The 23,013-nt window shown below is 37.6% G+C and overlaps 1 protein-coding gene across 1 annotated transcript; it reads left to right on the forward strand.

The window, feature by feature from the left end:
- The first annotated feature begins 1,011 nt into the window (after positions 1 to 1,011).
- Positions 1,012 to 7,856, forward strand: LOC134792629 (glucose dehydrogenase [FAD, quinone]-like). The gene is made up of 5 exons (XM_063763884.1): positions 1,012 to 1,133; positions 3,160 to 3,396; positions 4,271 to 4,403; positions 6,307 to 6,429; positions 6,581 to 7,856. Exons 1-5 carry the CDS (start codon positions 1,049 to 1,051, stop codon positions 7,824 to 7,826), a joined length of 1,824 nt encoding a protein of 607 aa, XP_063619954.1. The 5' UTR covers positions 1,012 to 1,048; the 3' UTR covers positions 7,827 to 7,856.
- The last annotated feature ends 15,157 nt before the right edge of the window (positions 7,857 to 23,013 follow it).

Here is a 23,013-nt window from a genome sequence, read left to right on the forward strand (position 1 = left end):
AGACTTTAATGAACATTAAACAAAAGTGAAAGTAAAACATATTATTGATCGTCTTTTCATCGGGTAAGTAAGAATATTCAAATAAATTATGTTTATTTTAGCTTAATTATTACAAAAAGAAAATGAGTTGGATTTATGGTATTCCTAACCTCATCATTCATAAACTTTACAAGCTTCAATTAGTTAATTTATGTCTTATCCCTTTCTTACAAATATATTAGTCAAAATGACAGATTAAGACAAACGATTCATAGCCAGCTAATCGAGACTTGTAGTTCGTTTATGAATAACACCATAAATATCTAAGAGTAACAAAAATATGGTTACCAAAACACGAGAGCAATTTTTTTTGTTAATATTATAATTTATCGATCTCAGTAAACGTCTAGGCACTTAATCTGCTTATCAATACAAAATTATATTTAATTTTGTTGTTTAATACCTACTAAAATAAAAAAGTAAATTGTATTCCGTATTTTAATTATACCATGTATTATTTCCTTTCCAGCAAAAATGAACGAGCTCAAAAAGTCTGCCATAGTGCTGTTCATAGCCTTAATAAGCACCAACGCACATGTTTTCGACGACGTAATAGTGAAGAATGTCCAAAACTACTCGCAACCTCAAGCAGCCAACGATAGTGCTAGATCAGGGAAGTTCCTGTGGGCACCACCGATCGCTAAGGCACCGTCCGTGCTGGATATGATGACGCAGACTATCGGGATCCCTATCACGCCGGGAGTCGACCCGCTTGACTTGTTCCGCGACGAGTATCCTCTACCCAAGGGTAGGTCCAGTCAGTAACCAACGACAGTGCTAGATCTGGGAAGTTCCTGTGGGCACCACCGATCGCTAAGGCACCGTCCGTGCTGGATATATTGACGCAGACTATCGGGATCCCTATCACGCCGGGAGTCGACCCGCTTGACTTGTTCCGCGACGAGTATCCTCTACCGAAAGGTAAGTCCAGTCAGTAACCAACGACAGTGCTAGATCTGGGAGGTTCCTGTGGGCGCCGCCGACCGCTAAGGCACCGTCCGTGCTGGATATGATGACGCACACTATCGGGATCCCTACTACGCCGGGAGTCAACCCGCTTGACTTGTTCCGCGACGAGTATCCTCTACCCAAAGGTAAGTCCAGTCAGTGATGTTGACCTTTTGCCTCGTTGCAAGCCTCGTTGCCTCTCTACCTATAGTTCTAAAATTCTGCATTAAAAATATATAATACAAAAAGACAAAACATGAAAAACCTTCTAATCCTTTAACGATCCAGTTTTTTTAATCTAACAATTCAAGCCTCTTTGCCTCTCTACCTATAGTTCTAAAATTCTGCATTAAAAATATATAATACAAAAAGACAAATCATGAAAAACCTTCTAATCCTTTAACGATCCAGTTTTTTTAATCTAACAATTCAAGCCTCTTTGCCTCTCTACCTATAGGTAGTTCTAAAAATTCTGCATTAAAAAAATACAGTACAAAAAGATTATTGTTTTGTCATTTTCGCCTTACAATAGTTCGTTGTTTTAGCATTAGAAATAAGGTAAACAATCTTGATGTGTCTTTTAATTGAAAACCACATTTTAAAAATAAGTTACGGCAAATATGTAACTATTATGAATCTAATACGATCATTTATATTCTTCTGCTTTCATAAGTAATAGTTACTAATTTTTAAAAAGCGTTTTTCAATAATTAAAAGACATGTCAAGATCGCTTACCTTCTTTCAAGTTCTTTCTAATGCTAAAAAAAACGAACTATAAGCCTGTATTGTACCTAAAGGCTTAAATATTAATGACAGGTAGTAAGTACTATTTTGTACGTTTAACTTTCGCCCAACTTATTTTAATTATTACCAAGGTGTTGTGTGGTGTCGTTAAAGCCAAATAGTGGATTAACAAAAAAATAATTGTTATTATTTATATTTTAAAATACTTCAGTAGAGAGATAGTTAAGAGATTCAGTAATTCAGAGATTTAAAAAAAGTCTGTGGACCAAAATTTCTGTTCTAGATATTGAATGAGACCCTAATTAACCATCAAGATTTAAATAACCACTAACGAGCTATACATTACCTAATCTTATTGAATTTTACAATATATAATTTTGTGGATGTTATAATATGACAAGACAAAAATGTAATAATGCACCTAAAGAAAGCATTGACAGCAATTAAGTATACTCTACTCTACTCAAGTCTGCTGGTTTCACAACTGAGTTTGGCTGGGCTATTAGAAGGTGTTATTGAGATACAACAAACGGTTTTCATAGATATTAACTGTTGATTGATTGAATAATGTTTAATTGGTCTAATTGAACAAGATCTCCCTAAATATTTAATAGAACTGGTTGATGTGTGTATGACTTGTTTATTTCATTTAATTTCAGTGGTGGAAAAGCAGTCTAAATATAGTAGACGATTTCGCTTTCATCTCAATTTTTTTACTTTTAAATACTTATTTGTAACTTTATTCTCCCACTATAACAGAAATTTAAGTGGATGTTATTCTTTTGTGTAGCACTTTAACTATGTCTAAGAAATACGAAATATACTTGTTGCGTAATTCTAATTATTTAATGGTAATATACACAAAATGTGCCGAAATGACTGAGCGGTAAGAAGGTTTAAATGAAAAGAACATCTTAACCTTTTGAACGTCACTCGTATCGTGCGCGCCGCGTTATCGTGAACCTTGCTGGAATGCGAGATTGAATATTGGGCTGTAGCCGCGCGCGTCAGTTGACGTCTTTGGCGGTCAAAAGGTTAAGCTAACTCCAGGTAAATAAATAAAATAAAAAGAAAAATAAAAATAAAAAAATAAAATAAAAAAATAAAAATAAAAAAGCCTTTTATTTCTTGCAAACTAGTACAAAGTCAACTTATTTAGTTTAAATTAAGTTTAAAGAGGAAAAAACATTATAATTATGATAGTTAATCAAATGTCATTATTTTCACAAATATTAAATTAAAAATTGAATTAAAATACTATGCATATTCCTACGAAGCAAGAACCCCTTCTCGGGTAAAGGCCTCCTCCAGAGAGTGCCAGTTAGATCTGTCTTGTGCTGTTAGAGTCCACTTTTGGCCAGCGATTTTTGCAATGTCATCCGACCATCGCATGTAAGTAGGATAATAAAACTATAGAGTATTTTCAGGTTACAGCCAACCGCTGGACGAATACGACTACATCGTCGTCGGCGCTGGTTCAGCAGGGTCGGCGCTGGCGTCCCGCCTGTCCGAAGACAAGCAGAAGACACGACCCATGGTACTGGTGCTGGAGGCTGGGAAGCCGGAGTGCCTGCTCACCGAGGTTCCCATGCTGGCGGCGCAGTGGCCGATCTCTGAGTATGCGTGGCCGTACCAGGCGGAGCCGCAGCCTGGCATATGCACAGGTAATAATTATTATGTATCACTTTATACATTTGGGAAAAATGCAGTAATACTCTGTATCTTTAGGTATTTAAAACAATTTGTACATTAACCAACCAAATACAAAACCGTCTGGATCGATCACTGAACGACCTGACTTTAACCAGACATTATTTGATCGTGTAAATACCTAAAGATACAGAGTATAGGTACCGCAAAACCACCCAACTATATGTAGGTAGTCTAAATGCTCTCAATTATGGTCCAAAATTAATTCGAATATCTTTCTGCAATGTGACTAATTTACTTGAATGTCGCAGTTCTAAGGCTAATTATTATTACAAATTAAAGAAAAAAACACAGACAAAACCAAAGAGAACCGTAAGAATTTTCTATCTTTAACAGGTAAGTTCGAGTGGTGAATTTTTCCTATACTAACTAATAAAAATATACTTCTGTTAAAAATGTTGCTCGTCAGATCCCTCGGCTATCAATTTTTTACTAAAATTATACTGCTACGAAACACCGGGTAACGATATATTTACAACTGAAATAAATGAAAATTAGACAGGTTTTTGTATCTTTTTTATATCGAGCCAAATTTAATCTTTTATAAGGTTTTGGTTAGAGCCTGCCCTTGTAAATATATTTGCCCTAGATTAAAACGTATAAAAATGGTGAAATGTTAAACTACAATATTGCGTAAGCCTCCTCTTGAAGAGTGTTTATTTAAACTTCAGGGAGCGAGAACAACCGCTGCTACTGGCCCCGCGGCAAGGCTGTGGGGGGCACGAGTCTCATCAACTTCATGATATACACCCGCGGACGGCCGCAGGACTGGGACAGGATCGCTGCCGACGGGAACTATGGGTGGTGAGTGAATTATTTAAACTTCAGCGAGCGAGAACAACCGCTGCTACTGGCCCCGCGGCAAGGCTGTGGGGGGCACGAGTCTCATCAACTTCATGATATACACCCGCGGACGGCCGCAGGACTGGGACAGGATCGCTGCCGACGGGAACTATGGGTGGTGAGTGTTCAGTGAGTGCATCCATCACCAGGCAGAAGTGGTATGGACTTAGCACAGTACCTTGGTGCACCCCTTCGGTAACCCGGATTGACGGGTGCAATTTGGTTTGACGTTTAAAAAGTATGAGATTTTTTTTATTTAACTTAGGTACTATAAGTTGACTTTCTTATATACTAATGGTAACACAATGGAAGGATAAAAAAAAATCATGGGAATTTTCAATGGGCTTGTGCTTCTGAGTAGAAATAACATTGAAATTCCAAAATTAAAAAACAAAAGTGTTAAACTTTATATAAAATAGGCCATCTACTCTAACTTAATGCCCACAAGACCTGCCTAGACCTAGTACTACCGATTTAATTTAATCCATGTCATGTCAGGTAGGTACTTGTACGCATTCCACAGGGTAATAGTAAGCTAATGCATGCAAATTGCCCTGATACATTTCCTATGTTAATCAATGCTGTGTCAGACCAGGAAGTGATTTATATCTAAAATGTGAAAATAATTGTAATGTATAAGTAATTTAAGTAATTAATTGCTATTACATGTCAGTGTAATTATAACATTCGAGCATTAATCATCATTAAAGTTATTTCAATAAGACAAAGGAACGCGCCTATGAAAAAAGGGTTTCTTACATAAATATCCGGCACACACCTTTTGTAAGAAAGGATGAAAGGAACGGTTCACAGCGCTTTTGTACTTTATAATATATATTTTTATACTTAAACTCAACTAGAAATATAACACTTTAAACTCTCGCGTTTTGTACACATATTTAATTACACAAACGGGTCTACCGCGATATAATTTCATTGTTTTTAGCTTAAATTTCGACATTTCAGCTGAGTTGCATCAGCTGTGGTCACGGAAAGACTGACGTCCCAGAAAATGTCAACGCATGGTCTAATAAAACATGGTCTTCTATTCCCAGAGTGACACGGGCCTACGTCACAATAACATTGCCAATTTATTTCAACATAACATGTTACATGGGTACATTATACCTATGGTTAATAAGTTAAAATATTTCTTTGTAATTTTATAATTTTCAATTATATGTATTTTATCTTAAATTTGACAATAACACGTCATTTTTAATTATTCGTTAGCAATATCTTCCGATTCACGAAAGAAATTTCAGACGTTCGGGTAATTCTGTTTACACTACTGGCAACACAGGATAGCGCTGTCACATTTGACAATTCGGATCTAGATAACTTCATGCCCTGACCGTCATCCTTGTCGAACGCGTGTTAATTGTTATTTCCTTCTCGCTCAGTGTCAGCAGTCGCAGTGTTTTCCAAACTTTTCACGTCGTATGCTTGGTACTCGTAATTAATGTGTAACTGTGAATTCGTTTTTTAAACGTTTGTCTTGTATAGATAAATAAAGTTTAATTTAATACATTAGATTTGTTTTATTTTACTATGTTTCTACATGAATAACTTAAAATTAATGCCGTTAAAATAATTTTCACCGTTGATTAAAATTCTCCCACATTTTAAAGTTTGAGAACCTGTAAACAGCATGATGACGTAGGCCCGTGTCAGTTAGGTCATACGCGAATCTCGGAATAGAGTACCAGGCGGAGTATATTATTATACCATGATGTCAACGGAGATATAAATAAAACAACACTGAACTACTCGAAATTAGTTTATAAAAATGTTAGGGGTAGGCAAAGAAATTGCAGCTACCCGTTAAAGTTTAATGTTTATTGTCCACGGCACGACACGCAACACACAGTATCCGTACACTGTGTTATGCAGTATCAGTATATATCAATGTTATGCAGATATATACTCGTACCTTAAATTCTTTATCTTGAAATTCCATTTTTTTCGTTATTGATATGCCTATGAGGGCAGAATAAAAAAAAATGTTAATTGCATTTCAGGTCATATAAAGATGTCGTGCCTTATTACATGAAGGCTGAGAAGGCAGATCTGAGGAAGCTGCCTAAACACCCTAAATACCACGGTGAAGAGGGCCCCCTTAACGTCGAGAATATGTCTTTCAGGTGAATTTCAATTTAGCATTCATATTAGTATGTATTTCAAAATGTCTGTCATCGGAGTAATCTGGAAATTGGACACGCAGACAGAGACACTCATTTTCATTTTTGTAAATCAAGAAATGCATACCCAGTGAATATTTTATTCTGTTTACAGAACTGGGTTAGTCGAGGCGTTTTTGGAAGCTGGAAGGCAAATGGGCTACCCAACTGTCGACTATAACTCACCAGACGGCTTTGGCTTCGGATACGTGCAAACCACTACACACTACGGACATCGTGTCACCGCCGCTAAAGCCTATCTTCATGGCCACAAACGTAGGAGGAACCTGCACATCCTTCCCTCAACGACCGTCACTAAAGTCCTCATTGAACCTAAGACCAAGAGAGCTTACGGCGTTGAATACGTCAGGAATGGAAGAAAATACACAGTAAGGTGTCGTAGAGAGGTGATTCTATCAGCCGGTCCCATCGCTTCACCTCAACTTCTCATGCTGTCAGGAGTCGGCCCTAAAAAGCATTTAGAGTCCCTTGGAATACCAGTCATTAAAGACTTGCCCGTAGGAAGGACGTTGTATGATCACGTAGCGTTCCCAGGAATTGTATTTCCACTGAGCAGGAACAACGCAAGTCTGACGATTGCAAAAGTTTTGCAAGTGAAAAATTTAATACAGTGGTTTACATATGGCGAAGGGCCACTTTCCAGTATCGGTTCGATTGAAGGTATCGGATATATTAAAACATCACAGTCGGATGATCCTGAGCAAGTGCCTGATATTGAACTAATTTCCATGGCAGGCTCCATAGCTTTAGATGATGGCCTTTTCCTTAGAAGAGCGTGGAAAATTAAAGACAAAACTTACAACGAAGCCTTTGCTCCCTTGCATGGGCGCGACACTTGGTCTGCCGTTCCAATGCTTTTGCATCCAAAATCCAAAGGCTATTTAGAGCTTCGTGATACCAATCCCTTCTCTCATCCAATAATGCATGGTAATTACTTAAGCGATCCTCGGGATTTAGCGACTTTGAAGGAAGCTGTTAAGACGGTGATCCAAATAGGGCAATCAGAGCCTTTTAGGAAGTATGGTGGACAGTTGCATCTGGCTTATTATTCTCAGTGTAAGAATGAGGCGCCAGGATCGGATGCTTATTGGGATTGTGCTATCAGGACGCTTCTCATAAGTCTTCACCATCAGATAGCGACGTGTCGGATGGGGCCACCGAATGACCCCAATGCGGTGGTGGACCCCGAGTTGCGAGTTTACGGGATCGACGGGCTGAGGGTGGTAGACTCGGGGGTGATCCCCCGGCCAACGGCAGCGCACACCAACGCACCAGCGATTATGATCGGCGAGAAGGCAGCTGATATGATAAAACAGACATGGTGCAGTGTGGTGCATTAAATTAAATAAAGTTAAAGATATCGAATAAAAGTGACAATGTATTTAGTTTTTTTTTCATTTGGGTCTTATCAAAACCAGTTGAAACCCATAACAAATTGTTAAACCTGAAACGGGCAGGGTTATTTGAAGCGAGGCAACTTCACAGCTCATAAGAGACTCTATACTGAAGTTTAAAAGTAAAGTACTTCTAACTGCACTTAAAGTCGGGCCTAAGTATCCTACCGCGCGCTGTGTAAACACTGATTTTAATCTTAATCCCTGAACCGCAGATTACTTAAGAGGAGGCGTAAAGCCAGGAAATGGAAGAAGAAGGGGACAAAAGAATAAGTAAACGTACTACTAGATCAACTAAAATAATTAAGCTATTGCAACCTTCAGTTAAAAATTACTACGGAAAAAGAACAAGAGAATATATTATTCCAAAGATTTATAATGAATACCCATTATTGCTGGACGAAAGTAAGTTAAGAATAGGCAGTTTGAAATTACAACTCAAAAAACTGTTACTAGATAAGTATAAGATCTCAAATACATAAAACTTAGTCTTAAAACAAACAAATGCATTTAAAACTACAAATAAACTAACATACATAACATAATTATAATATAATTTTAATAATAGTAACTTCTAAAAATTATGTAAATAAAGACTACTCACGCACCTGCGTGCACTAATGAACTGCATCCAATAATGAACCCTATTTCGACCTGAAATAGATCGTAGGTACTCATTGCGTCGAAATAGGGTTTATTACAGGCTGGAAGGCAGTTGTGTGTTGTTGATATTTGTTATATGATACCTATTACCTACCTAAGTACTGTTGTTGTTTTTAGTTTAATTGAGCGCATCGCCAACAAACTGTTTTACAGTTTGGCGAAACTTTAATTATAGGTAACACTGTACTTTGTGTTCTATTATTAAAAAAGAAAAAAAAAAAAAAAAAAAAAAAAAAGGATATGGCGTGACGTCGAGTCATCTTGAATACGAAGTAAGAGGTCACGAGTTCCAATCCCGGTAGGGGCATTTATCTGTGTGTTCCTCAGTTAAATATGGATTATACCTAAGTGTGTAAATATCTATTTAGATGTGCATATATCGTTGCCTAGTGCCCATAGTATTTACAGGCATTGCTTAGTTTAGTGCCATGCCAGGTTGATCTGTGTAAGATTTTACCAAAAAATATGTAGGCAAACTGCATTTTTTCTTATTTAACTATTTGTTTCCTGTATGTTATTTTTATCTTTTTAATCTTCTTGTCTGTTACCTTCAGCGATTCTTATCACTTGATGGTCTCATCGGAAGATCAGCGCTGGAAGCCACCAGAAACATGCTGAGATCCGGCCATTTCGTGGCACTTTAATCTTATTTTGTGTTTTCTTTTATATTATTGTATTGTCTCGTTTGTTTGTGCTTACGAATACATTCTATTCTATTCCATTTTATTCTATTCTAATTAATTTCCTCATGTTTAAAACAAACACATTCAGCTTCCTAAAATAGTATTTTTGTAGTATAATTTTAAGAGTGTCTGACGTGTTACAAAGTACGAGTATCACACCTACAGGCCGCCGCGGGGAACCACGGATTTTCGATCACTTTAGCGGCCTTCTTTAGATTTTGCTGAAAATACAGTTTTTAGGCAACATTTTTGGCAGTACTGCGTAATTAATTCATTTCGCACGATACTTTTATTTTATTAGGCCCACTTGCACCATTCCACTAACCCGGGGTTAACCGGTTAAATCTGGAGTTGCCATGGTTACCCATACAATTTGACACTAGGTTAACGGTTTAACCGCTTAACCCCGGGTTAGTGGGATGGTGCAAGTGGGCCTAGTCTTTTACTTTATCTTTTTTTAAACGATGACTAGACAACCATGCTTTTGACCAATTCGAGCTAATGCAAGTAGATACAACTTAGATTTATTTAAAACTTTATAAACGGCAACAATAATATTCTTTTATTGGCTAGGCCATTTAAGTGTAGCAGGTATCAGTTAATATAGGATAACAAATAATTATCGAAGGTGCTGTTTGTGAGATAGTATCTATGAAGAATACAGCCCAATACAATACAATACAAATACTCTTTATTGCACACCTCAATACAGAAAACATTTCAATTAATACAGCAACTAAAAAGCGATCTCTTCCCGACAACCTTTAGCGAAAATTAAGAATCAACGAAGGGTTGTTCTGTTTATGAATTCGTGGACCACATCAGATGCTACCAGGGACCACCGGTTAAGAACCACTGCACATACAGGATACATAGTTGCCCCTAAGAGTTTTAGCCCACACTAGCGTCTTTTGAGCGTCGGTGTTTAGTCAGCGCTATGGAAAATGGCGTCGCTGCGCACTTGCGCAGTTGCACCAACGTTGCGTCGAGCAGCAGCCGTTAGAGTTGACTAGACGCCAACGCTCGGGAGACACTAGTGTGGGGTGGCTCTAAATCCTAAGGATGCGAGTTGTAATCGAGTACCCGTAGTAACGCCGCCCCTCAATGAATAGGGGCGAGCGCAGTCGCCCACGCTCCGCCGAGCGCGCGAACGTACAAGCACCCGCCATGCCTTCAACAAGTGGACCCTAACTTGCCGACAAAAACTTAGTGGAGTGAGAGTGCAAGTGAGGTGATAGTGTTTTGAGGTTGCATGATAAAAGTGATTTTACTGTTTGCGTACCTAAGTTGGAAGCATTAGGTAAATATTTATGTATTAGGAGTTTTTTGGATTTATCGTTTTTAAACGATTACTCTCTCGATATTAATGGCTGTGCATTCGTTTAACGGTTTTCTTGCTTACACGGGGTTATATATTAAAATGTGAAATAGTAAGGAGGGTAAGTGTGATGTACACTAATTAAAAGTACATTAAGAATTTGAACAGTAACCCTCAGTAATAACTATTAATCAATGGACAAAATTTATCTAAGACTTTAATGACATGGTAGTTAGTACATTTCATGAACAAATGTGAGTGGATATGATGGATTGACAGGTATTATACACACAATCATAGGTACCCACATTAAAGTAAAACCACCCAAATTTAGTCCAGTACTACAACTAATATATTCTACAAGTTCAATTCGTATTTAAGTACCAATGCGAATGTATTTTTAGGTTTTGTCTGAGTTATTTCATCCTTTTTACAAATATTTTATGTTCTTAATTTTCGCACTTGTATCGTAAAAACGATTATCTAGTTATTAATCTTAGAAGCGCTACAAGTTTCGTGGATGCCAAATTCCGTGACAAAGTCGACGATTTGTAGACGTGATCAGGACTAAAGCGATGTTCATCAAAGAACCTCAACCAAACGGTTTAGAAGGCTGAGATAGATACAAAAATAAAAATTACAAATTTACAAGCATAAACTAGGACCATCGGTCAAAAGGGCGCCATTCCACTAACCCGGGATTAACCGGTTAAACCTGGAATTACCATGGTTACCAGTACAATTTGACACTAGGTTAACGGTTTAATCGCTTAACCCCGGGTTAGTAGGCTGGTGCAAGTGGCCCTAAATGGCACCGCAGAATTTGCTGCGGTCAGAAAAAAGGAGCACTATAAAATAATTTTAATTTCGAACCTCTCGATTTTGAAACGACAGGGTGCCGGGGGTTTTTCATCGCTATGAAACATAAAAGATGACTCATGCTAAAACGGGCCGGGGCCGGGCCGGAGCTTCCAGCACATTGTTTTCTATGGAAAGCACTACGTGATCACCGATTAGCCGTCATAGAAAATGACATGTTGGACGCTTCGGCCCGGGCAAGGCCCGGTCTAGCGTGAGTCATCCTTAAAGCGGCTAGTGTGATGGGCACTTTTACGTCCGGTGAAATTCGATTAGACTAGCCTTTAGACTACCATTACTATTTGTAACTAAGTACCTATACATAAGTAGATATTTTTAACAGACACATATATGCTTCGAGCAACACCGGCTTCCGACACATCGGAAGGGAGGGGCCCAAGCGATGTCTCACCGTACAAATCTTTCTGCCATTTTTCGCGGGGGGAAAGGTGCACACAGTCGCACTTCTCACACACTTACATACAAAATCCAATCTGTAATGACGACACAAATACATAGAAAATGACACACGTCAAAGACAAATCTTGCAAACCTCGATCTCTTTTTGTGTACGGACGAGTGACAAGTGTCACAACACGCACACTAACACATTTCGTTGAAGTATGTTATTGTATTCTGAGAGATGAGAAGTCGGATTTGTCGCTCGACCGATCCGCAATTTGTACTGAGCGAGCAAAATCGATAAATCCAACAATTACATGAGACTAAAATATAATAATTGTGTTTGAATGTAATTAAACGTATGATATGTAAAAAAAAATGTTACATGTGAAATGTAACACTTTCTTTTTGTAAATTTGATGTCCCCGACCTCTTTTTATAACAAAAAACCGAGCAAACAGGCATTTTTGTGCAGCAGTATTCACGCGCGCGTCTGGACTCGGTCTAGTGAAAAATCCAAGTGCAACTAGTTTTATTACCCGCGCTAGATTAGATTGACGCGCTAATCTTGTACCTCGGCAGAGGGGAAATAGTGCGAATGCCGCCTCCCTTCCGTATTGCTCGAAGCATATATGTATATACTTATTCATATTTGAACCTTTGTAAGGGTTTTCGAAGGACCGGACAACATAATATATGTTTATTCACTTACGAAGGGAAATTGTTTCAGAAAAGTTTCGTTCCCAATTTTATTCGAGAAAATCGGATTTAGGATGCAGTTTAGGAACTAGGTCGAGCGATGGATAGAAGGCTCAGCGATTCAGCGGTGTCATTCTGATTGCTTGCCGAGAACAAGTGGACAGAGGACTCTCTACAAAAAACGCTCCATAAAAATCCGCTTGACGCTGCCGCTTACAACTGTGAAAACCAACTACATACTGTGCCTATTGTAGCTAGATTATCCGGTGTGTGACCACTTTGTGTATTGGGGAACGGAATTAGTGTCGTCGTTATCCCTCTCCCGAAATCACCCAACCCTTTATTACTTAAAGAATTTCGCTCTATTTCAATACTCCCATTTCTAAGGTCTTGGAAGCCATAGTGTTAGAATTACTCTTTTAATATACTAAGATTTATCATTAATTTGGTAATGTATTGATGTTCGTAATAATTTAATTAGTATTTGAATTGTTATCGATATTCTAGTCTCCGCCAACGCATACGTCACAGTGGCGCCATAGTTTGAGGCACCGTCCGCTGACGCCGGCCGGCGGGAATTTAGAGTTTTAGAGAGAGACAGTAGACGTTGGCAGAGACAGACGCCACGCTTGTTGGTTACTAAAATTATAACTGAAATTTTGTGAGCTGATAGCATAAATAGTCTTAATAGTAATTGTTAGTTATTACAGTAAATAAAAGATATTAAAGTTCCTGAGTCTTTTCCTTCTTGAAGCTCGCCGTCTTACAATTCAGAAGAAAGGGATGTAAAGGAGTTGTAAGTATCCACTCCTTGAGTCGAACCAGTGGTTTGAACAAATAATAAAACGTAAGTAAGTATTGGTGTGATTCTATGATAATAGTTTGGTTTAAATTGTGTTCAGTGGTTTTAAATCCATCAATAAAACAGTATACGCGTTTACGACTTTAATGCTTTTTGTTTATCTATCTATTTATGTCGTAAACTTTATTGCACAATACTTATATGATAGTGAAAATGGCGGACTTGTTTATAAGTGCAAAAATATAAATATGATAAATAAAAGATACAAATCAATTTGATATTTTATAGTTATACTATTGTTACCATTATTTTTCTTTTGCATACAATGTATACTATACATGGTGTATTTATTATGGTATTTGATGGAACTTAGTAAATAGTATATTAGGTGTAAAATGAGCCGTATTTTTTTCTCTCTCTTTGCACTTTTTGCTTTATTATTCTTATTATTTTTAACGGCAATTTACAATACAAGTATTGAAGTTTTTTGTGTTTGATTACGAAACAAAAAGCAAGGTTGTTAAACAGGGATAAATTCTTGTTTATTTACAAACAGTTATTTATTCAATTAAATCTGATATAATATGATATTTCTTGCTAATATTAATACATTAATTATGTTATATACACTATGGAATTGTTTTGAACTACTAAATCATTTTTCTGTGTATGGGTTTCTTGTATTTTACATATGACTACATACATATACTTATATAATTACCTACGTAGTAGTACTAAATAAAACTGTTACTCTATGCCGTGTATGTTGGGTTTTGTGGTGTATCTCTTATAATGCTTGTTGCTTCATGCCACCGTCGTTTTTATGTTGGTTCAAAGACAGAAATTTGTGCTAGAAATGTATATTTCAGGAAATGGAGCACGAGCAGAGAAGGTCGCGTGTACTGACGACGCCACCTTCTGGTGAGCACCAGTCACGCAGCAGGACCAGGCATGGAGAAAGACGAGGAGGTGGTCGCTCGCGTATTAGTCGAAGCAAACGTCGGACACGCGACCGAGCCAGTAACTACCGTTCGCGCAGTCAACGTGGCGGCACGCGACGGCAGCGCAGCCGGAGCAGTCAGCGGACACGGGAGCGTGCCAGCAGACGCCGGTCCCGCAGCGATGGCTGCGACAGGCGTCGGACACGCAGCCGTAGCAGTCACCGGGGGCACGGTCGTCCAAGCAGGTCTCGCTCGCGCGGCCAGCGGCAGCGTAGCGAGAGACGATGGGCTCACAGCAGGGCTGCGGCCGTGTCATCCTCGCTACAAGGGGGCCGACGCGAGAGCGGACCTGTACGCGAGAGCGGACCTGTACGGGAGTCTCCGAGTACTCTGCCTGTTCCCAGTAATAATGTTACAATTTTACAACTAGTAGAGGCTTTGCGTACCATTGGTGATAAGGGTTCTAATGAAAAATTGTCGAATCAAAATACAATACCAGAATTTGATCCATCTTGTAAGGAACAAACAATCGCGATGAGGATACACAAAGTGAACGAATGCGCAGTTATATATAACTGGAACGATCGTCAAACCGTTCACTTTGCGTTACCAAAACTTAAAGGTTTAGCTCAAAAGTGGTACGCTGGCCTCTCGACTGTTATGTTTTCCTGGCCAGAATGGCAGGATAAATTAAAACTAGCATTTCCTAGCGATGATAATCATGGACAGTTACTTACGACAATGCTCGCAAAGCGTGCTAGGTTTAATGATTCGTTAGAGGAATATTTTTATGACAAGATAATGTTGCTAAACCGTTGCGGTATTACTGGCAAGAAAGCCGTTGATTGTTTAGTGTTCGGCATAGATGATCGTAGTGTCCGCTTAGGGGCTGAGGCGGCTCGTTTCGGTAGTCCAGATCAGTTGTTACCTTTCTTAAAGAGCGCCAAGAATAGTGCGTATGGCGATCAAAAGGCTAAAGCTAGGACCGAGGTTAAATCAGATTTAGGTAATAATAATAAGAGCATACCCAATAGTAGTGATAAATCGATAAAGTGCTTCAATTGTTTAGAAGACGGTCATTATAAATCCCAGTGTCCTAAACCTGTATTAAAATGTGGCAAATGCATGCGTCATGGTCACTCCACCGAAAATTGTCGGACAAATAACAATAAGAACTTTGACACTATCAAAACATCATAACCGCGTACGTGTAAAAGTGACTGATACAAAATTAGCTAAGTACCTACCTAATACATTTAAGCGAATAATATATTTAATATATAATGATGTTGGTTAAATAGCTTGCGAGTGTTTTTTGAGTTCGGGAGCGAGGAAACATCGAGCAATATAATTCTAACTTGTCCAACTCGTAGTACAAAAGGATAGTAAGCATAAGCAGTAATTATGCCTTCATATCTCGAAAGGTGTTCTTTCTGATTAATACTTAGTAAATAATTAAACGATATAATTTGTATAAATTAGTAATATAAAAACTTATTTACTTAAGCTGCAAATAGTACTTACCTCAATACACAACTTTGGGAACATTTTATTTAAGTAATATTTTGATTTGTGTTTTTTTTAAAGTAGTCCACTACTGTATCCGGCCTTTACCACTCTGGAGGGCTTCGTCACTTTTTATTTAATATTTGACATCTATTTCAGTACCAAAATAAATAAATAAATGAAGATAAGTACAATAAAAACACCTTCTCCACACCCGGAGCGTAGTTGAATGCATGCACTTATTTAGCCACTTCCATACTCTTTTCTTTACATTCGCGCAATCTGTTCGTTTACTTACTAGCGGGGCACGATTATACTTAATATTTTGCTCACTAATTTAATTTTGTAGTTGATTGTTGTGAATATTCTTATTTTATGTGAATAATTGTCATTCTTTTGAGTAATAAAGACCTTTAAACCGAAAAAGACTGATGATAATAATAGGCGTGGTATACAAACTTTGGCGATTCCCGATGAGAAATTCGAATTTGGCCAATAACTCCGGGCCTAAGGCCAATAAAGGCCAGAGCGCGTGTCTACGTACGCACATCCGATGTACACAGGCCTTAACGCGCCCTTGACGTTCCTTCCCTACGTATGATCCATCGACTTTTATATTTATATTAATTACTTCTTACGGGCAGTACGAAGTGAGCCAGTTCGTTGGTGCACATGTTTGCTAGGAATTATATGTATGGGCCGGTTTTTACTTTTAATATGGTCATCATATCTGGGTATGATCTCAGTGTAAAGCACAGCTAGCAAATTATACAAACAAAGACAGTGCCTTGCTTTGCTAGTAAACTAACGTCAGTTTATATGCAAAATGTTGCAATATCTAAGTATTTATAATAGTATTATTATAGGATTGGTTCTAAAATTATTATAAATGCGGTACTGACACTTAAACACAAAGTGGAAGTGTAGATTATCTTGGGTTTGAATTAAACTTAGAGATGTATACTAGGTGTTTGTGAAATACAGGGGGTACAGGATTTATATCAACATCGCAATAATACAGTACAAGGCAGTTTGTAGGCTTTTGTATCGTAGTTTCTTTTGACGTTTTGTGAGGAACTTTGCAGTCATCGCAAAGACACTTTTATAATATTCAGTCATTGCATGTTTTCAACTCTCTGGGGGACTCTGACAGTTATGTTATGTTATATTGTACTGTACAAAGCCCGGATTTAGAGATTTAAAGTATTATTAACTTTTTCGACGCCGTGTCAAACACAAAAGCTGTCACGCTCACGCCACATCACCGAAGTGTCAAAACTGATATTGAACTTTATGCATATGCACGTAGGTCTATGTTGCTCTGTGATATGTGACCGATTAATCGGTCTTTGGCGTTGAACCCACGGTGCGGATATATTGGCGTCTAAAAGGTTAATATTGTTACAGAATCGAGAATCAGTGAATGTCGTATATATGTTTAAGACAGATAAGAGGAAATACGCGACTTGTACTGCATTTGAAAAGTTTATATAGAATCAGTAGGAGCAGGCTCAAGGTAGACGAGACTTGGACTGCGCCATGATTGAGGTGGTTTCAAGGTAGTAGCGACTTGTACCACTAACTTGTGTAGTGTTAGATAAGTTTGTTGCGGTTTCAAGGTAGAAGCGACTTGTACCGCATTTGAAAAGTTTGTATAGTCAGTAGGAGCAGGCTCAAGGTAGACGAGACTTGGACTGCGCCATGATTGAGGTGGTTTCAAGGTAGTAGCGACTTGTACCACTAACTTCGTGGTTAAATAAGCTTATTGCGGTTTTAAGGTAGAAGCGACTTGTACCGCATTTGATAGTTTTATATAGAGTCACTAGGGGCAGGCTCAAGGTAGACGAGACTTGGACTGCGCCATGATTGAGGTGGTTTCAAGGTAGTAGCGACTTGTACCACTAACTTCGTGGTTAAATAAGTTTGTTGCGGTTTTAACGTAGAAGTGACTTGTACCGCATTTGATAGTTTTATATAGAGTCAGTAGGGGCAGGCTCAAGGTAGACGAGACTTGGACTGCGCCATGATTGAGGTGGTTTCAAGGTAGTAGCGACTTGTACCACTAATTTCGTGGTTAGATAAATTTATTGCGGTTTCATAAGGTTATATAATAATATTTTATTTAGATATGCGTATAACATCAAAATGTAAAAGATTATAGCTATGTAATATTATATATTGTGGCGGCCTGTTAGGAATGATTTTGTGATATTGATCAATGGCTCAATTTACTTCTCTTGTACACGGGGCGTGTACATGTTGCGGATGGCCGAATTGTTAGAATTACTCTTTTAATATACTAAGATTTATCATTAATTTGGTAATGTATTGATGTTCGTAATAATTTAATTAGTATTTGAATTGTTATCGATATTCTAGTCTCCGCCAACGCATACGTCACAGTGGCGCCATAGTTTGAGGCACCGTCCGCTGACGCCGGCCGGCGGGAATTTAGAGTTTTAGAGAGAGACAGTAGACGTTGGCAGAGACAGACGCCACGCTTGTTGGTTACTAAAATTATAACTGAAATTTTGTGAGCTGATAGCATAAATAGTCTTAATAGTAATTGTTAGTTATTACAGTAAATAAAAGATATTAAAGTTCCTGAGTCTTTTCCTTCTTGAAGCTCGCCGTCTTACAATAGTGCATATTAGACAACTGTCCACTTACATCTCCAATAGTAGAATTATCTTGTCAGTTCAATTACCCTTTACCCAATAACTCTTTAACCCGTATGAAACCCTTTTCATTTAACCCTTTACCTACGGGTGTCAACCAGAGTTGCCAGTAAGGCAACACCGCTGCAGTACGGGTGTCAACTATAGTTGATCGAAGTAATGGTCGTGTTCAACATTTTTTTTAAACAAAACGAGACCTTGTGGCTTGGTAATAGCGGTCACATTATGCACTGTGATTAGTATAGATACAAAGAAAAAAATATCATAATATTTCGGTAGATGGCTCTGACATTAACATAATTTTAAAATTACCGCTTTTTTGCTGGCAACTGGAGTTGACACCCGTACTGCAGAGGTGCTAATAATTGAATTCAATATGGCGGACAATAGTGTTGTTTTCAAATTTCATCGACTTGTTGTCGATATGAGAGTATGGCGGGGGAGTGTTTGGAGTGTTATTTTTAGTGTTTTTTTACCGTTTTTGGTTAAAATATTGGAATTTAACATGTTATAAAATCATTATTAGGTGCTATTGTACCTAATAATAATTTCACCACAATCATAACTTGTTAAATTTCAGTTTTACATTTACTAGGTTATCGATATATCGACAAATGCGTCGATAGACGCACATCACTATTTTCCATAAGTGGCAAATTGTTTTAGTGCAACGTTTTTTGTGATTGATATTTATGCATTATTTTCATAATTATCGTTATTTAAGTGTTTATTTGTGTTAAGTATATTATAAACTAATGTTCTTAAACGTAAACTTGTGAAATCCGCGAGTAGTAACTTAAAAATCTTCAATTTCTTAGTGACTGGTATATTGCTTGATAGCAGAAAAACAAGTGAATATTATTACTCCAAGTGATTATTTATTGATTAAACACATTATACTTATTGTGTGTGTGAAGTTTCAAGTGTGTAGCTGTAATACTTCAAAAGTTACAAGTAAGTGAAATTATGCCTAACCGCTGACTCTCGCCAAAACATGCCCGTATTGGGCGGTGACGGAGCGATTTAATAGCCCGTAGGTAAAGGGTTAAAACTACCGCTCTACTTATAACCTTAAGACTTGAAGATGTTCGCTTGATCATAGAAGCCTCCTTTGTAGTGACAAAGGGTTAGTGAAGGGAAGGGTTAGTGAACCCGGTTTTAAGATATCGATATAAAATAATAATATATCTTGAAAGTGTATTACAATACTGGTGCAGGTTAACTATTTGCCCGCGTTCGCGCAGCCTCTGTGAATACGTCATGGCTAGTAAGGGCCTACCTGAGCTGCATACCAAGTCGATAGCTTCGGCATACTCGGGTCGCTATTGCTATTCAATTTAAATTCAACTTTAGTACAATAAAGTTAGGTTGTGTTTACAACTTTGACATTGGGAGATGCCCGGTTGCAATAATTAGATGATACATTGATCATTTTTAGTCAAATATTTAAAATGAAATGCAGTTTAAAAGTAATTTATAGCTACGAGTATGCGCATAGAATTGTTTAAACTGCTGCTAGTGATATGCCAAAATTTTCTATATAAATGGCGATCTAGAGATATAAATCATTTGGTAATAAATACAGATCTGTTTTATGAAAACCAGACCGTTTTGAATAAATTACTTCATTGTAAAGTACATTAAATTATGTTAATTGATATTTTCATGATGTTGCGGTTCTATACACCATTTCACCAAATTAAAGTCATGCACTTCAATTCGAGAACTCGAAAACACTTTAGCACTCCTGTAGACTTTTTATCGAAAGTATGCTGAAAATATTATAATATGAAAAAAGCTCATCAAGTCAGTAGCCTGTGAAAACTATTCCATATTAAAATAGCTTCATTATTAGTATTCAGTAAAACTCGCGTGAGAATATTTTAAAAGTTCCTGCCATATTTCCGGCTGCAAACGGTTCAGCGGAAATCTAGGGGGTAGTGTTGAATATTTCCTAATGTTTTTACAGTATTTTTATTTCAAATGGCTTTTTTGGTACCAAGTCCAGTCCAGAGATGGTCCATTTTGTGCCATGTAACACAAATTTAAAACAAACAAGTGTTTTTGGGTAATATTGGTAGGATTAACAGATTAGCTATTCTTGGAATCCCATGTTACCTACGAAATAAATCTATTGAATAATGAAATTGATAACATTTACAAATAAAACACAAGCTTAAGGGCCTTGCCGGGCCTTGTTTGGCGTATGCAGGTATGCATACGCCAAACAAGGCCCGGCAAGGCCCTTAAGCTTGTTTTCTTTCAAAATTTCATACTTTTATAGATAAGTGTGAATGGGTTCAAATTTTGCGTCCATGTTCGCTACTCGTAGTACCATGAACAAAATTGCAAGTTCATATCAAAGGTAAGAAAAAATAAAAATACCTTATTAACACTTACCTTATTTGACATTGAAACTTATTTTGGTATTCATCATAAGTACCTACAACTAAATTAATGATATTATAAATACTACTTACACTAAACTAAATGATAGGGTTGACTATTTGATTGGTAGGTTAGTATTTTCCTTGAATATTCAATGTCGATGTTACACATACATATGTAGGTATAACTGTACATATGTGTATTTGCTTACAAGCAGACTATCGTGTAGGAGCACTAGGAGCTACGAAAACCAATATTTGTAATACAGTTAGAACTCACGAGGGGCGTTCATTAGACGTTAGGAATGCAACAACATTTCACCCTGTATCACGTGTAAGGCATGTGTACAAGCTCGTGCCTTTTCTGAAAAAAATAAATTATTGATTCGCTCCCATCATTGACAAGGTCAAGGAACGTCGCTTGCGATGGTATGGCCATATACTCCGCCGCCCTACAGACCACATGGTAAACGTAGCGCTAAGCCTACCCACCACGACGCGTCGCCGCGGAAGACCCCCCGCCACCTGGCTAACGACGGTCCAGAGAGATCTGAAGGAGACCGAGATGGACGCAGCAACAGCGCAGGATAGGGAAAAATGGAAAAGACAGACAAGGAGAGCTGACCCCAGATGATGGGAAAAAAGCTTAGGAGAAGAAGAAGAAGATTGATTATCTCCGAAATCGAGTAAATTAGAATACAGGTGTCCTTGAGAAAGTTACTTGATTTAACATAGGTGTAGATAAATAAAGTAGCATTTTGTCGACTAAACCGAATGGTCGATTAACCAAAAACTAACTTTTAATTTATTCTTCTTTTTCTCATAAATAGGTAAAGGTTCCATATATTTGGATAATGGATTGATCACTACCTATTCAATATTGAAAAAAAAAAATATTTTCCTTGAGAAATTTCCCTAAAAAGAAATCGTTTTCTTTATTCTTGAGTGTATGAATGTCCAAGATGTGTCTCACCCTCTTGGTGCTAGTGAACTAACTTCTATCTTCATATTATTATATATTTACGTAGGTCACTCACTAATTATGTACCGGAATACCCGTGACTCGCATCACAGAATAGACTTAAATACATTCAGAATGTAATACCAATATACTCGTAACACCAATTCAATAAGAAGCATTCACATAAATGTAACTAAGCATCTAGAGCGAGCGAACTCAAACGAGACATTTTTAATATCATTTCGATACGTCAAATGCACGCACGAGAATATGGTCCTAGGGCCGATCTTAATCTTCTAATCTGCTTACATCATATGTGTATCTGCGTAAGGTAGACATGTTTACCACAAATAAGCACACATAGTAAATTATGCACATCTGTCGTATGAATATGTTGCTAATTCTCACATTGTTAAGTACGAGTATAAGGGTGTTATGAGTTAAGCGTTTCTAATGTGTCTATGTATATTTTACTGACATCGTTAAAGAGTATTTTTAGAGGATAATCGTTCGGATAGCAAATTATCACCCTGTTAAAAATCACTTGTGTAGTTATACAGACTCCACAAGGAAGCAAATACTTCGTTTCGTATAGCGTCTAAACGAATTACGAAATAAATCTTTTTGACAGGTCGACAAGTGATTATGATATTTCGGTACCTATTCAGAAAAGGCCAAAATATATCGCTCAACATATATGTTGTATGTTGAGCGATATTTGTATACTTACGTAAAAAAATATGTATCAATATTACCTTTCGTTTTATACGTGTCTAATCGTTTATTTATTACCTAAACGAGATCCTGCAGCCTACACAAAACACGTGGATTAGACACTAAAGATTCGTAAAAAAAAAGATTGAATTACTTTTCGCAGAATCCGTAAATGGTATGGCTTACCCACCCACGACCCTTTCCATGATAACACAACTTCTGACGAAGTTCAGAACAAATAAGTTCGAAATCAGGCTAGCTTCATTTAATATTCATACGTGCCCAGAGTTTGCGCCTATTAATATCCTCCAAGCTATTAATAGATGTTGCGGGCTTATACGGCGATGTGCAATCTTACTTTACCAAGTATTTTATTCGTTTAAGAGTCAAGATACAGCGAATCCTACCGCAATCCCATTTTATATTAGATTTATTCATAAGCACATTCCATTACTTAATATTCGGTTATGTTTAAGCAGACGCTAGAACGTAGTTAGAAATACAGTTTGAGTGAAATCAAT

This window comes from Cydia splendana, chromosome 1 (genome assembly GCF_910591565.1).
Source record: "Cydia splendana chromosome 1, ilCydSple1.2, whole genome shotgun sequence".
Lineage (NCBI taxonomy): Eukaryota > Metazoa > Arthropoda > Insecta > Lepidoptera > Tortricidae > Cydia > Cydia splendana.

Excerpts from the sequence above, each read along its gene's own strand:
- LOC134792629 (XM_063763884.1), top strand. The coding sequence starts at position 1,049 with ATGATGACGCACACTATCGGGATCCCTACTACGCCGGGAGTCAACCCG. Across the intron at positions 3,397-4,270 it reads GCAGCCTGGCATATGCACAG|CGAGCGAGAACAACCGCTGC; the intron begins GTAATAATTATT and ends TTTAAACTTCAG. Across the intron at positions 4,404-6,306 it reads GCCGACGGGAACTATGGGTG|GTCATATAAAGATGTCGTGC; the intron begins GTGAGTGTTCAG and ends ATTGCATTTCAG.